This window comes from Aquarana catesbeiana, linkage group LG03, assembly GCF_042186555.1.
Source record: "Aquarana catesbeiana isolate 2022-GZ linkage group LG03, ASM4218655v1, whole genome shotgun sequence".
Lineage (NCBI taxonomy): Eukaryota > Metazoa > Chordata > Amphibia > Anura > Ranidae > Aquarana > Aquarana catesbeiana.
In genome coordinates this window covers 652294836-652311521 of record NC_133326.1, presented here as the reverse complement: position 1 = coordinate 652311521, position 16686 = coordinate 652294836, and the positions used below count along the sequence as shown (strand labels likewise).

General features: G+C 41.3%; 1 protein-coding gene across 6 annotated transcripts in view; it reads left to right on the top strand.

Moving 5' to 3' along the window:
• ELAVL3 (ELAV like RNA binding protein 3) overlaps positions 1 to 8823 on the top strand; it is an 89998-nt gene extending 81175 nt beyond the window's left edge. For 4 of the 6 annotated variants that reach the window (XM_073622673.1, XM_073622676.1, XM_073622675.1 and 1 more), the window contains one exon: positions 5800 to 8823. In XM_073622673.1, coding sequence (XP_073478774.1) covers positions 5800 to 6148 — 349 coding nt within the window. In that variant the 3' untranslated portion in view covers positions 6149 to 8823. The remainder of the gene's footprint in view (positions 1 to 5799) is intronic. The other 2 variants (XM_073622674.1, XM_073622678.1) reach the window with 1 other exon arrangement.
• The last annotated feature ends 7863 nt before the right edge of the window (positions 8824 to 16686 follow it).

The window sequence follows — 16686 nt, the reverse complement described above, 5'->3', positions numbered from 1 at the left end:
TGTTTTATGTTTTGGTCTGCTTATTTGTGGTTTTTGATGGACTGAATTTGTGTATCATCTCTTGTGAGCTGTCTATTTAACTTTAAAGGATTCGCCTTTACCAAAAAAACTGCCTATGCAGGTAAGGGGTGTCTATAGATAAAAACAAACTGTGCAGCTTTGACCAAAGTTAAATAATCCCCTTACTATAGGTGTAGCCCACTTATGTACCTCCCGAATCCTGGCTGACAAATTCCCAGAGATGGCATCATCCCATCCTGGCTTGTTGGTAGGGTGTTGCTAAGACACTCCCAGCCGATTCAAACCCCTTCACACGCTTTTCTCCCCTGTTGCAGTATCTCTGAGCTCAGAGATGCTGTGAGAGAGGATAGCGGACCATGCGTTTGTGGGGGGTTTCAGAGCTCTCTCATGTAATGGTGGGGGTGAGCAGTAATAGCTGGGATTGTTGTTGTTGTTGTCCCTTACCTGCATAGGTGGTTTATTGGTAAGGTAAACTAACCATTTAGGAGTAGCATTTTTTACCATTCATTTTAAAGCAACCTTGTCTTCATCCTGCTGACGAAACTCCCAGGCTGCAGTTTTCGTTGTTATAAGGGGCAGCTATTTTTTCCGGGACATCGTTGGCTCTTTGGTATTCATGTTGTCAGTGTTCTGATGCAGGAACTAGATCTCACTTATGTGCATCACTTCTTTTTGGGGTTTTTTTTCCTTTTCTTCTTTTGGTTTTCTGTGCCAAAGAAAGGAGGTACATAGCAACAAAACATTGGTACGTACCCCCTCAAGTCCAGTCAAGTAAATCTCAAGAGACAGGACTGGACAGCGCATAAGGGGCCCAAGCTTCACACGATGAAGACAAGGAAGGAGAAGAGGACTGTTTGCTCAGGATGGGGGAGAGGGCTGTCATGTTAGGCCTGTTTTTTCTCACTCAGGAGAGTTTAGCAGGACTGCTTTAGAAATGGGTTTCTTGCCATAGTCCAAGAATACCCCAATGGAACATTCATTATTCTTCATATGTAGGAAACAATGTCAATAGCATTTCTCTTTATCCAGTCATTACTGTATTTTGTGCTTTGTATGGAGTTCTCCTTAAGCTTTATTGTTTGCCATGTTCATGACTTTGAAGCTCTATGAACTCTATAAACAGAGGTCCGGTTTACTGTCCTTCAGACTTTAGGAGGGCCGGACTGTGGCCATCGGGAGTACAAAATTTCCCATTGCCAGTGGGAGTATACAATCCCCCATCACTGGTGTCATTGGTAGGAATTGTGCCCCATCATTGGTTTAATTGGGCCCCATTTTTGGTGTCATTGGTAGGAAATGTGCCCCATCATTGGTGTCATTGGTAGGAATTGTGCCCCGTCATTGGTTTCATTGGGTCACATTGTTGTTGTCATTGAGAGGAACTGTGCCCCATCATTGGGAGGAAATGTGCCGTTCATTGGTGTCAGTGAATAAAATAGCATCCCAAGGGTCAGATAAAAGTAAGCAAAGGGCCGCATCTGGCCCCTGGGCCGCAGTTGGAGACCACTGCCTTAGAGCAACTAATTACACTGAATGACAACGGCCAATACTAAAGTCTGCAGGTGATTCTAATTGGCTGGTTGACAGGGGGCAGCGAATTTGTGAACCATGTTATTAATCAAGTCGTGGTGTGTTGTTGTATTTATAAAAAATAATAAAAATATGTTGCGCTAAAGATCTTTAGTATCAGTTGGTTCAGTAAGATATCAGCAGCCAGCACAATATTGAAGGAAGTCAATAATAAGATATGTATGGTAAGTGTGCATCGCTTTAAATCCCAAAAGGACAATCCAGGAACAAATATTCAATAATAGTTCAATCTGCGATAGGCAGGGAATAGGGAGACCCGTCACCAGCACCCGACAATACAGCCGCTTACCCCATGTGGTGGACCCTAATCACAAAGGTCACGTCAGCTTATGTAAAGTAAACTCAGGTAAGAAGGAAGCCCAGCAATCTCCATACACTTAGTGGCAGCAGAACAGATAGTTTATGCGGCAAACCTGGATTTGACTCTCCTTGTTCAGAAATTACTCTCCAGCGGTAATCATCAAATATATGTCATCCCATGCAGACAATAGGAGATAAACCTCATTGGGCAGTACATCATAACAGTATATATTCAGATAAAAACGATTGAAATTGCACTCACATTGCTGACAAACAAAAGCAAGCTCTGTTTGTATGTATACAGCCTCTCCCCACCAGAAAGATGGCTGTTGTGTCCCAGCATGCAGTTGCAACGTGACGCTACTGCATGCTGGGACACAGGGGCCATCTTTCTGGTGGGGAGAGGATGTATTTGATGATTACCGCTGGAGGGTAATTTCTGAATAAGGAGAGTCAAATCCAGGTTTGCTGCATCCACTATCCAGTCTGCTGCCACTAAGTGTATGAAAATTGTTGGGTTTCCTTCTTACCTGAGTTTACTTTAAATATGCTGATGTTTTGATAAGGGTCCACCACATGGGGTAAGCGGCTGTATTGTCGGGTGCTGGTGACGGGCCTCCCTATTCCCTGCCTATCGCAGACTGAACTATTATTGAACATTTGTTCCTGGATTGTCCTTTTGAGATTGTTGTATTTATAACCTCACCATTGATTATTGGTAGATTGGTGGTTTATGATATGTTCTCTTTGTTTTCGGTGTATACGCAGTTTACGCTTTGACTAAATAAACCTATTGTCCTTCTTACCTGATGGCAGCAATGTGTCTTGATTGTGAAACAGTATATGTCAGATTTTGCTAGGTGTGGTTACCATGTTGTTTATGTGGAGAGTCAGACATTTTGTAATGATAGTGAAACACAATGGAGATGCACAGATTGCATTACTAAGTGGTGATACTAAAACAGACAAGTTTTCAGCATGAAGTCCATATACCCTAGAGAAGCCTTGGGTGTAAAGGTCCTAGTCCCTAGAAAAGTATTAAACAAGAAGCCCCTATTTCCTACAGTATCATCAGTCAGGAAGCCCCTATTCTCTACATCAAACAGGATGTAGAGATGTACCCTGTACCCTGAATGTAGATGTACCCTGCAGAAGCATGAAGCAGAAGGTGCCTATTTCCTGCAGAAACATCAAACAGGAAGTGCCTATTCCCTGCAGAAACATAAAACAGTAAGTGCCCATTTCCTGCAGAAACTTCAAACAGGAAGTGCCAATTCCTTACAGAAACATCAAACGGGAAGTGCCCATTTCCTGCAGAAACCTCAAAACTAAGCACCAATTCCCTGCAGAAACATCAAACAGGAAGTGCCTATTCCCTGCAGAAACATCAAACAGGAAGTGCCTATTCCCTGCAGAAACATCAAACTGGAAGTGCCCATTTTCTGCAGAAACCTCAAATAGAAAGCGCCTTATCCCTGCAGAAACATCAAACGGGAAGTGCCCATTTCCTGAAGAAACATCAAACAGGAAGTGCCTATTGCCTACAGAAACATCAATCAGGAAGTGGTTATTTCCTACAGAAACTTCAAACAGAAAGTTTGTAATTCCTACAAAAATTTTAATCAGGTAGTGCCTATTCCATTTAGAAAATTCAAACAGGTAGTGCCTATTCCCTACAGAAACATCAAACAGGAAGTCCATAGTCCCTGCAGAACCATTAAACAGGAAGTAATTATATCCTGCAGAAACATCAAACAGGAAGTGAATATTTACTGCAGAAACATCAAACAAGATGTGCCTGTTCCTTGCAGAAACATCAAACAAGATGTGTCTGCTCCTTGTAGAAACATCAAACAGGATGCCTGTATCTCTTAAAGAAACCTTGAACTTGCAGTTCTTCCACACATAAGCATTATAAAGGAAGTTCATGTTCAATAAATTTAAGTAAAACAGAACATCTGAATTTTGGCAATATAAGTGAACCTGTATTGCATTTTATATTTTTAAAGAGAATCTTTGGCATAAGGGCAGACAGCACAATGATTATCTTTATTGGTCAGAAAAGCCTCTTCTGTGCTCCTCTCTGATTGAGATTTACTTTGTTATGCTTATTTTTCAATGCAATAAATGATTAGTATAGTAGCTCAGTACAATAAGGCCCCTTTTACACATGCGGACTGTTTATGCATTTTTTATCCTTCCGTTGACAGATAAAAAAACAGACATCAATGCATCTCAATGGAAAAACGGATGTAAATGGATGATCATCCATTTACATCCGTTTACATCTGCTTCCATCAACATCTATTTTTTGGAACGGAACAAAGCTCTATTTTTCTTCCATTAAAAAACGGATTGGACGAAAAAAACGGATGTAAAGGGAGAGGAGAGCAGAAAGCAGGCAGCCTATCACAGAGGGAGGCACTTTGACCACGGTGATCAGCGCGGAGCTGCCCTGGTTATTGTGGTCTGTTTAGAGAGGGCATACAGGAAGTGGTAGGTTTAGGGGTTTTTTTTTACAGTTTAGAGGGGGCAGATTACATAACACAAGCGCTGTGCTGTGTAATCTGCTTTAAGGGACAAGAATCTACAATTTTTTTTTTTTGGGTTAAATGCTTTAAGGATTCTAGCTGGCTGATATAAAACGCTGATGTAAAAACGGATGAAAAATTGATGTAAACTTCATACGTTTTTTTCTTTGAAAAAAGAGACTGAACTGATGAAACGATCGGTCTGCACCTGTGAAAGGGGCATAAATGATTCGTATAGTAAGTAAACAAAACTTAAACTGTACTTCCAACTAGAACAGATAAAAAAACAACAGTGCAACTTCCCACAGCCATCTCCTAGTGAATTGATATCTCCCCTGTCGATAGAGAATGGTAGACAAAATGATGAATTCTCAAACGGTACAAAGTGCAGAGGTTGTCCATGGCAGCCCCTCAAAGCCTGCTATGCAAAAAGTTTAAAATTGGCAAACAACGTTAATCATCATATCTTTTCTAATCATTTTTTTGGGTGGGGAATTTATACAGTAGATCCAACTACCTGTAAATTTCAGTTAACTTTGTTCATTGTTGCGTGTATGGTATTTTGTTTTCACTTCTGTAGCTGTAGATCTTTTGTATGTCTCCTGCAATTATTACTGTACCATGATCATTTCAGTAGTTGCAGTTTCCTCTTCTGCTTTCTACTTTACAAGTTTTCCCATAACACGCAATTTCATTAGACATTCTCCAGTTTTCTCTTGTGCTGTCAAGATATCAAATTATTGTAGAATTTAGGAGAATCTAGGATTCATCAGCAATATTTGATGGTTGAAAAAGGCCTTGTTGGGCACTAGATTGGTGCATTGGTTACTTGACACTTTGGTTTCATCTCATAGTTGTAGCATTGTTTTTTTCTTCTGTTCCATTGTTTGCCATCATCACGTTTCAGTAAATCAACATGTTGTCTTCCACTTGGTAGGCCAATGTTCCCGACCAAAGGGTCATTTTTTTTCCCTTTTTTCCTAGTTTTTAATTTCATGACTAGATCATTTTATTTCAAGCTTTTCTGATTTCTGTTCTTTTTGTTTCTCCATTATGTACTACTTGAATTCATTTTTCTTTACATTAGTCATCATGTTTTGGTCCATTTAGTTCAGAAAACATCTGCTGACTTCTATTGCTCAAACCTTCTTTCATTAATCTACTTGCCTGTTTGGTATATGCCCTTTTTTAGTACATAGATTTCACTTAGTTGTAGTGCAATTCTGATCACCTTCTGTATATGTACTTCCTCCTTCAATCTTTCATGTGGAGCTTTTCTACATCTTTAATGTCTTTCTCCTCAGATCATCACTCCTCCTTCCGTCTGTCATAGACCTATTCCTTACACCCAATGTAGTCCGCTCTCTTTCCTTCCCAGGTTCTCTCCTATCACCATTGACAGTGTTACCAACCTTGCTGGAGTCAGCTTGACTGGTCCCACTTCCGCGGGCTGGTGTATCTTCGTCTACAACCTCTCCCCAGAGGCCGATGAGAGTGTCCTGTGGCAACTGTTTGGGCCATTCGGAGCAGTGACAAACGTGAAAGTAATTCGGGACTTTACCACCAACAAGTGCAAAGGCTTTGGATTTGTCACCATGACAAACTACGATGAAGCAGCCATGGCCATTGCCAGCCTGAATGGATACCGACTTGGAGATAGGGTCTTGCAAGTGTCATTCAAGACCAGTAAACAGCACAAAGCATGAAAGGGAGCACATTGAGTGGAGGGAGCAAGAGATAGAAATGGAGGAAGAGGTGCAAGAGAGGGGGCATGAAAAAGGGAGAGAGAAGGCAAAAATCAGTGGAACTTTATACTTTTTACCACCATTAAGGTTGGACACCTGGGGAAACAAGCCCAATAACTGAAGGGCTTTAGAATAAAGGAAGGGCTAAGCAATATGCTAATTCTAAAGCTGGTTAAAAAATGTTAACCCAAGCATCTCAAGTTCTGGTGCAATCGATTTTTAGTATGGCGATGCTAGAGCTAAAAATGGCACTTCTGTTGTTCTTGTTGGGATTTCGATGCCACTGGGTTTCAAATAAGTAAGTATGTGCAGGTCTGAGTAGATTTTGTCTGACAAATATGAACACAAGAGATTATTAAATCAGTTTTAGAAGGTTCAAAACCAAAAAGGAATCAGAAATGAATGGCTGGGCAGATGCTTAGAATCTTAAGCATAGTTAGAAGGTACTGAGATGTGTAAACTGAGCACTTCCGAGGAAAACAGATACTTAGAGCTCTGTGGCTGGTATGGGAGGTTTAGAGCTTGAAAACTCTATGGTTAAGAGTGCCTCTCTCACTTTGGCCATGAACTAATTTGGTTTCCCTCTGCCACAAGGCTTTGCACCGTTTCACTGCCTCTATCTCTACTCCATGTTTTTACCACTCAACATCCTTCCTTCTAAAGAGTAATAAACGAAGAAATGAGACGGGCGCAGAAACAAGAGAGAAAAAAAAATATCTATTTTTATAAAAAAGGAAAAAAAAATCCCGTGAACATTTTAAGCCTTTCACACTTGTCCCAAAACACAAGAGTCCGTTGACAAATATGCACGCACAAAATAGTGCTCAAGTCACAATCGGATTTAATCTTTTTTTTTAAATTCCTTTCTGTGACTGTCAATTCCATTAAGGAATTAAAATGAACCAGCAAAAAATAACTCCCTAAAAAAAAAAAAAAAAAAATATATATATAAAGACATAAATATGCATCATGTTGCTATATATGTACATAATTCATGTTTTGAACATATTATATATTATCTTTATAAGTAATTACCCCCAAGTAATAATATTTGAATAAAATATTTATTTGTTAAGGGATTCCTAAGTTTTGGGACTTGTTAAAAGCCTTTTCATTCTGAGACTTTATATATTTTACACATTGGCCCCTGGTTTGGTAATTAAAATCATTCACACACCCCCACTCATAAAGGGGAATCCAAATTTTTGTGTATTTTTATTAAATATTAATAGTGAATATTGTGCCAGGTTTGGGTTAAAAAAATTAGAGCAGATGAAAATTATAGCTACAGCCCCACTTATTCAGGACAAATCTACATTTTCTGCATTCTGACAGAGAAAATATATATATATTTTTAAGATTTTTATTTTTCTCTAAAAATGAGAAAAGTATGTTAAAAAAAATACCATTTTAATTTGGGATTTAAGATTTAGGAAACAAATCCCTGAGATAAATAAGTGGACCGGCTCCTGGTATGTCGTTAGCAATCAATTACTTTTGGAGAAAGGCAGTTTTCAAATATTATAGGGTTTTCTTGAAAGAGAAGTCAAATGTGTTCCTGGTACATATTAAATCTTAGATTTATATCACTCTACATCTCTAGTCCTTTTTTTGTTAGAACAAATATTTTTTTATCTGTTGGACAAAAAGGAAAGCACTATTTCTGGCAAAGGACTATAGCACAAAGGTTTTTTTTTTTTTTTTTTGGCAAAATGACTCTGTTCATGGCCATTTTTTTAAGAGGCTAAATAAATATTTTAAAAAGTTGGTTTTTGCCAAGTCACCTATAGCCATAGTTTCAGTTTCCCTACCAGACAGCCTTGAGCCGGCTCTTCTCTATAATAAACAAATGTTAAAGTACACTTGATACACATACTAATAATAAAAAAAATGAAAGTGGGACTGCAGCCTTAATTTATAGCAAATATTCATAATATATAAGTTGAACTAGCTTGGCATCGAATCATTGTGTAGCAAAATAATAGCTAGAAGAAAAATTTGGTTGTTCATTAGTTAAGTTAGCGTCTGTTCTCTAAATCGTTTTTTCGTTTATTTTTAGGTTAACGCCCCAGTGGATGTGTTTTAATATTATTTAATTGCTTTTTGTGTTTATTTTCTAATAAATAAAATAACGTAGTCGGGATAAGGTGGAGAGCAACATCTCTTACCAAAAAAATCCCCAAATTTTAGTTAGTTATTTGTTACTAGGTTATGTGTGGTTTATTTGACTGTGTTTAGTAGGATGTTGTAGGATCTCTCAAATTAAACATAAAAGAGTCAACAGAGGTAAAAAAAAAAATGGACATTTATGTAAAGAAAAAAAGCGAACAAAAATCTTTAAAAAAAAAAAACACCTGGCGAGATCTTTTGAACTGTTGTTTTAACTTATTTCGAAGTATTTATTCTTTATTTGTGTGGGTATAAATATGTGCATATTTATGTTTGTTCAGAGCCTAAGCAAACAAAGTTTCTTTTTTTTTTTCTTTTTTTTTTTTTTTAATTTTTGTTAAAGCCCTTCTTCACCAAGGAAAAGGGGTTTACTCGGCATTGGAGGAAAAGGTGATAATTTATTTAAAGAAAGAAGAAAGGGGGTTGAAACATTGTTTAAAAAAACACAAATCACAAAAAAAGAATAATGTGCATTTTTTATAAGCTGGTTTGAAAATCCATTGAGCTGAGAGCACTGAATAATAAAATGTATAAAAATAAAATAAAAAAGATAATTATTAATAAAAAAAATATGTTTGCGTTTGCTTATTTTGGAGGAACGTAATGCTGCTTGATGATCAAGGGTGTAAGGTAAGGGAAAAAATCCAAAATGGAAATAAGGTAAGGAAGCTGCCCTTCTTACATCAAGAGTGCAAGACAAATAAAAGTAAATACAGTCATACCCCACTTTTAAGTACACAATGGGGTTTATTTACTAAAACTGGGAAGTGCAAATCAGTCTCACTTCTGCACAGAAACAAATGAGCTTCCAGGTTTTATTACCAAAGCTTTATTGAACAAGCTGGGGTTAGAAGCTAATTGGTTTCTCTGCAGAAGTGAGCTTGATTTTGCACTTTCTAGCTTTAGTAAATAAACCCCATTGTGTACTTAAAAGTGGTGTATGCCCAGGGGCGGACTGACAACTCATGGGGCCCCCGGGCAATAGGAGATTAAGGGGCCCCCGGGCAATAGGAGAAGATTATGGGGCCCCCGGGCAATAGGAGATTATGGGGCCCCCAGGCAATAGGAGATTATTGGGCTCCCAGGCAATAGATTATGGGGCCACACAGTATACACACACAGACACACAATATACACACACAGACACACAATATACACACACAGACACACAATATACACACACAGAATACACACACACACTGAAAAGGTACTGGAGAGGCGGGGCAGCTATAATCTTGGGATTTAAAAAAAACACAGATTTTTACATACTGTCCCTGGTTTTATTGAGGCTGGCAACCCTGATGGGGCCCCATAGGGCATGGGGCCCTCGGGCAGTGCCGGAGTGCTCAGTCCGCCCTTGGGTATGCCTGTATTATGAAGAACAAAAGAAAAAAGTTGATTTTAAGAAAAGAAAAAAACATGTGACAGCACCCAGACATCCTCTGTTCTTCCAGCCTTAAAGGTACCTTTCAGTACACTGACATCATGCTTCAGCAATTTATAAATGCAGATAAGGTGCAAAACAAAATCCCCTTCCTCTTACGATGTCAAGCCTTAAAGGATATCTCCAAATTTGTGAGAAATAAAAAGCAAATAAAAAAACATAATATACAGTTCCTTGAAAAAGTATTCATACCCCTTGAAATTTTCCAAATTTTGTCATGTTACAACCAAAAATGTAAATGTATTTTATTGGGATTTTATGTGATAGACCAACACAAAGTGGCATATAAATGTGATATGAAAGGAAAATGATAAATGGTTTTAACAATTTTTTACAAATAAATATCTGAAAAGTGTGGCATGCATTTGTATTTAGCCTAAGGTGACCAGATTTTTAAAATGAAATCCGGGGACATATTTTTTTTTTTTTTTTTACTAGTAATGGCAGCAATCGACGACTCTTTGCCTGTCTCCGCCGCCGCCACCCGCCTCACAGCCTGTCAAGTCTAAAGCCCCATACACACTATCAGATTTTCTGCTGATTTTTTCCTTCACATTTACCAAAACCATATAATATGAGGTCAAACCTTAGGAGTTTCAATTTGTATGCAATCAGGTAGGCCCTTGCACTACATGGTTTTGGTAAATCTGAAGACAAAAATCAGCAGAAAATCTGATAGTGTGTATGGGACTTTACTCTTCGGGCCCCGGCTACTACTGGGTGGGGAGTGGAAGAAGGTCACTCCACCAGGGAAGGCAAGGAGATAAGCAGGCAGGCGGCTGGCTGGGACTTGAGCCAAGGCAGAAGAACATGCGAGCGGAGCTGAGTGGGCATGCGCCCGAAACTGAAGAAATAGTCCCTCCGCTCCGACCAGCACATGATCATCAGAAAGGGACACAGATAATGGAAAAAATAAACCCCCATAAGCTAGTAGGAGCAGCAGAGGAGGGGGGTGCAATTCAGATTTTTTCTTTTTATTCTGCACGGGCTGTCTTTGAAATTGCCCCAGCCCCTGTTCAAATCCAATCCGGGGACAAAACTGGGGACAGACTTGGTCCGGGGACAGTGTCCTCAATCCGGGGACTGTCCCCAGAAACCGGGGATGTCTGGTCACCCTAGACTAGGGGGTACCCCAGAGGGCCACTGACAGTCTCTACAGCACTTTATCTCCATCTTCCACCCGACTGCCCTTGCTGGCATGGTTCATGCCTATTTGTGAGGTAAACCTACCCCCTGCCAGCCCTTTTACTGGGGATTGGCTCAGGCCCTCATAAATATTACAAACAGTTCCTCCTAACCTCCACCTAATAGCTCTAAAAGTTTTTACAACTTTCTAGAAGTTTCGTACAATAACAGACCTAATCTACAAACCTACACTACTAACTAGCACACACTAGAGGGTGCTACAAGGAGCTACTCAGACAGGCCTTAGGGGTGACCCAAATGGCCTACAGGTATAACTATTTAACCCCAGCACAATATTTCAAAGCTGCATACAGATTATGAAAACCCTGGGGCCCCTTGACTGCATGGTGTACTTTATGGAAAAGGTGAACTAACCCTTTTAAAGAATATATATTGTTGCTGACTGGTAGGTAGAGAACTGTAGTCACATGGCGAGGGTGGCTCAGGCAACCAAAACCCATGATGGCTAAGAGGCCCAGAGCTGTTTCAGCCTGGATTCTCACCTGAGTGTTTGCATGTGATTTTGGAGATTTTTTGTGCACGTGTTTTCATGTTTGAGTGTTTGATAATAACTCCTTTCCGCTGGCCCTTTAAGATCGGAGTGATGTCATCTCTTTGCGTGGTGTTGACTGGCCTCCCTTTATCACTGTGATTGCCTGACACAGCGATCATGTGATTGGGAGCCAGTCCTACCTACTCCTGATCACAGTCACAGTGCTGGGAGTGCTGATTGGCTCCTGCTGCTGTCAATCAGAGTCAGTGAGCCAATGAGGAGAGAGAGGGGGCGGTGTCAAGCTGCAGCTCCATGTCTGAATGGACACACAGGGCAGGGGAGCGGCTCGGGTGCCCCCATAGTAAGTTGCTTGCTCTGGGGGGCACTCGATAGGAGGGAGGGGCCAGGAGCGCAGGCAGGGGACCCAAGAAGAGGAGGATCTGGGCTGCTTTGTGAAAAACCATTAGGCCCGGTTCACACTGGTGCTATGCCAGACATCGCATGTGATTCACAGCGCACTGCTGTTCACATCACATGTGATGCGATTTCAGCCATACAGATAGTATGGCTGATATCGCACCGCATTTGGTCCAAACACGCACAGGACCCTTTTTTTTGTTCAGACCGGAATCGGATCGCATGGCTGTTCACACCTGTGCAATCCGATTCGTGTCCGAACTGTCAGTTCGCAGTGCGATATGCAAGCTGAACTGGGGGTGTCGTTAACAATGTATTGACACTCCCCAGCGATTCGCATATGGCAGTGTGAACTGCCATGCGAGTCGGTGCGATGTGGGAACCCGCAGTGGATTTGCAGGGTTCTCGCATCGCACCAGTGTGAACCGGGCCTTACACAGAGCAGATAAGTATAACATGTTTGTTATTTTTAAACAACAAAAAAAAAACAGGACGTCAATATCACTTAGTCGCACTGATCTGAATGTATGCCATTGAAAAGAATGGGCTGCGACAGGTCATGTCCAAAGTCACATGACAAGTCGCACAAGCGTGACTGGTGCCTTAACCACTTGCCAACCGCCGCACGCCGATTTACGCTGGCAGAATGGCACGGGCAGGCAAAAGGGCGTACCTGTATGTCCCTTTGAGTTTGCTGCCTAGTAGGTGCGCGCCCACCGCGTGCTGCGGGAGCGTGCCCGCGGGTCCAGCAAACTCAATGTTCGCCAGTGGCCTGCAATTGCGGCGAGGAGAGGCAGAACGGGGAGATGCCTATGTAAACAAGGCATTTCGCTGTTTTGCTTAGCAACATGACAGAGATCTACTGTTCCCTGTCACCGGGAGCAGTGATCTCTGTCATGTTGTAGTGAGCCCATCCCCCCTACAGTTAGAACACACCTAGGGAACACACTTAACTCCTTGATCTCCCCCTAGTGTTTAACCCCTTCCCTGCCAGTGTCATTTATACAGTAATCAGTGGCTATTTGTAGTACAGTGTATCACTGTATAAATGCCAATGGTCCCAAAATAGTGTCAAAAGTGTCCGATCTGTCCGCCATAATGTCGCGGTCCCAATGAAAATCGCAGATCGCCGCCATTACTAGTTAAAAAAATAATTTAATAATAAAAATGCCATAAATCTATCCACTATTTTGTAGACGCTATAACTTTTGCGCAAACCAATCAATATACTCTTATTGAGATTTTTTTACAATAAATATGTGGAAGAATACATATCGGCCTAAACTGAGGAAAAAATGTGTTTTTATATATATTTTTGGGGGGTATTTTATTATAGCAAAAAGTAAAAAATATTGCTTTTTGTTCAAAATTGTCACTCTTTTTTTGTTTATAGCGCAAAAAGTAAAAACCGCAGAGGTGATCAAATACCACCAAAAGAAATCTCTATTTGTGGGAAAAAAAGGACGTCAATTATGTTCGGGTGCAACGTCGCACGGCCGCGCAATTGTCAGTTAAAACGGCGCAGTGCCTTTCGCAAAAAATGCTCTGGTCAGGAAGGGGGGTAGGGGGGTAAGTCCTTCCGGGGCTAGAGTGGTTAAACTGCTGCACACAGAATCTGGTGTAGCTGTGCATAGTAACCAATCAGTTTCCAGGTTTTAATGTCAATGCTTCATTGAACAAGCTGATTGGTTACTATGCACAGCTGCACTGGATGCTGAGTGCACCAGATATAGTAAAGCTCTGGTTCAATCTGATGCGGCTTTGAAAATGGGCGATTCCAAAGCCGCAGATCAGTGTGATTTGCACTGCTGATTTCCACCTAATCTAAAAATATACAATATTCAGCGCAGAAAAAATAAAACCACAAATGACCTAGGTTGCAAGCTGACACTTAGTTAAATTCATAATAACCCTTCACATGAACAGTAAAAATAATAAAATAGGGGAAGCCATTAGATGTCTCCCAATAATCAATAATAAAAGAGAGGAAGGGGACAAACTAGTGCTCTCTGTATATAATATTTTATTCGACAAATAAAAAAATGGGAAATGTACTCACATAAATTGCACTCCAAAACCGAGTGCAGCTAAACAAGCAAGCATGTAAGGTTGTTTCCAACCTAGAAGATGGCCGCGGGTGACGTCAAACGTGACTCCTCCCCCCTGTCACCCGCGGCCATCTTCTAGGTTGGAAACAACCTTACATACTTGCTTGTTTAGCTGCACTCGGTTTTGGGATGTTTACATTCCTTGTAATAGGAATAAAAGTGATCCAAATAGTTTTTTACAGTGAAAAAATAGTGAAATAGTGAAAAAATAAATAAAATAAAGTAAAATAAATAAGAAAACGAAAAAAAAAAAAATTCTTTTTAAAGCGCCCCGTCCCGACGAGCTTGCGCGCAGAATCGAACGCATACGTGAGTAGCGCCCACATTTGAAAACGGTGGTCAAACCACACATGTGAGGTATCGCCGCGACCGGTAGAGCAAGAGCAATAATTATAGCCCTAGACCTCCTCTGTAACTCAAAACCTGCAACCTGTAGAATTTTTTTTAAACGTGGCCTATGGAGATTTTTAAGGGTAAAAGTTTGACGCCATTCCACGAGCGGGCACAATTTTTAAGCGTGACGTGTTGGGTATCAATTTACTCAGCGTAACATTATATTTTACAATATGAAAAAAAAAAATGTCTAACTTTACTGTTGTCTTATTTTTTTATTCAAAAAAGTGAATTTTTTCCAAAAAAAAGTGCGCTTATAAGACCGCTGCGCAAATACGGTGCGAAAAAAAGTATTGCATTGACCGCCATTTTATTCTCTAGGGTGTTAGAAAAAAAAAAAAACAATATATAATGTTTGGGGGTTCCAAGTAATTTTCTAGCAAAAAAACTGTTTTAAACATGTAAACACCTAAAATCCAAAACGAGGCTGGTCCTTAAAGGGGGGTTCTGGCCGTTTTTGTTTTTTTTTTTAAAGTCAGCAGCTACAAACACTGTAGCTGCTGACTTTTAGTAAGGACACTTACTTGTCCAGCGAGCCTGTGATGTCGCCCCCCCCCCCCCCCCGGAGCCGATCCGTCCATCGGATCGGCTGGCGGTGCCTCCATCCTAACTAAGGGAATCAGGCAGTGGAGCCTTGCGGCTTCACTGCAACTTTCCTACTGCGCTCTGTGAATGGCCCCGTTGTTTCCTGGGACACACACATGTCCCAGAAGGCAATGGGGCCGCTCACCTTAGGAGAAGGAAGTGCCGCAGAATAGGAAGAGGCAGATTAGGAAGACTGCCTAGCAACAGGGCTTTCAGGTAAGTTAAAAAAAAAAAATTTTCTCAAATGTTTTTTTTTTATTTTTTTATGAATTTTAATGCCATTTCCTTTTTTAGGGTGGACCTCCACTTTAAGTGGGTAAACATCCCGTGTAATAGGAAAAAAAAAAAAAGCATGACAGGACCTCTTAAATATGAGATCTGGGGTCAAAAAGACCTCAGATCTCATATTTACACTGAAATGCAATAAAAAGAAAAGAAAAATATTTTTGTCAATTAAAAATTAAAAAAAAAAAAATGTCTCTTTAAGAGCTATGGGCGGAAGTGACGTTTTGATGTCGCTTCCACCCTGCAATGTTATGGAGACGGGTGGGGGCCATCTTCCCCTCACTCATCTCCATACCTAACACCGGGAAGGATCCGATCGGCTCCGGTAAGCGGCGGAGGGCACCAGAGCGTGGCGGAGGGGGGGGCCCCTCTCCCGCCGCTGATAAAAGTGATCTTGTGGCGATTCCGCTGCAGAGACCACTCTTATCGGAAACTGGACGAAGAAGAGGATCCCGTGGTTTTGGCAGGTAGCTGATGCCATAACAACGATATTCCGCTTCAAAATAATGACGTATATCGGCGTGCGGCGGTCCGGAAGTGGTTAACGCCTGAATTACGCCTCCAATGTGAAAGGGGTCTTATTCTAGACTTACCTGTAGCTATCAGTGGTAGAACGGGGTTTACAAACACTGTAACCAGAGGCTGGCTTCACACTGGTGCGATGCGGGGAAAACCCTGTGAATGATCCAGTGCGGGTTCCCAACTCGAATTCATCGGCGATTCACACTGCACTATGCCAACCGCTTGCGGGTGTCCATACAAAAGTTAATGTCGCTCCACAGATCAGTGCGAACTGCGAATTCGGAACAGGAATCGGAACGTATTGGGTCCGAACACCCATGCGATCCAATTCCTGGTGCGGTCCAAAAAAAAAAAAGGGTCCTGCGCCAATTTCTGGTGCGAATGCAATGCGAATTCATCCCTACAAACTGTGGGGCTGAGTTTGCATGGCACAGACATCGCATGGGATGTGCACAGCGGTGCGGGTGCGAATCACATGCGACGTCTGACATACGCTATAGTGTGATATCCTCATGTGTATTGTACACGTTTGCAGGGCGGCCCTCCGTTCATCATTCTGCCCACCAAAGAGGGGGGTCAATTTTTGCTGCTGAGGTTACGACACTTGTACAACTTCCCCTCCCCCACTGTGATGGATTTAGTGGAGGGGGGGCGCAAAAGTGCAACTCAACCACCTATATTTACCGTCCCCCTGGAAATGGGGTGTCGCCAAGTTCTGGCAGCTGATTGGATTAGTAAATCGGTTGGGATGAGGGTGACGCCCCCCCTTAGCTGATCTCTACATATCACAGATGGCACAGGACATCACAGGAAGTGAGGGGAATCCCCTATATAAGGCAGGTGTCCCCAATGGGAGATTTCCCCTCACTTCCTGTTCTGGTGACAACTGAGAATTTTT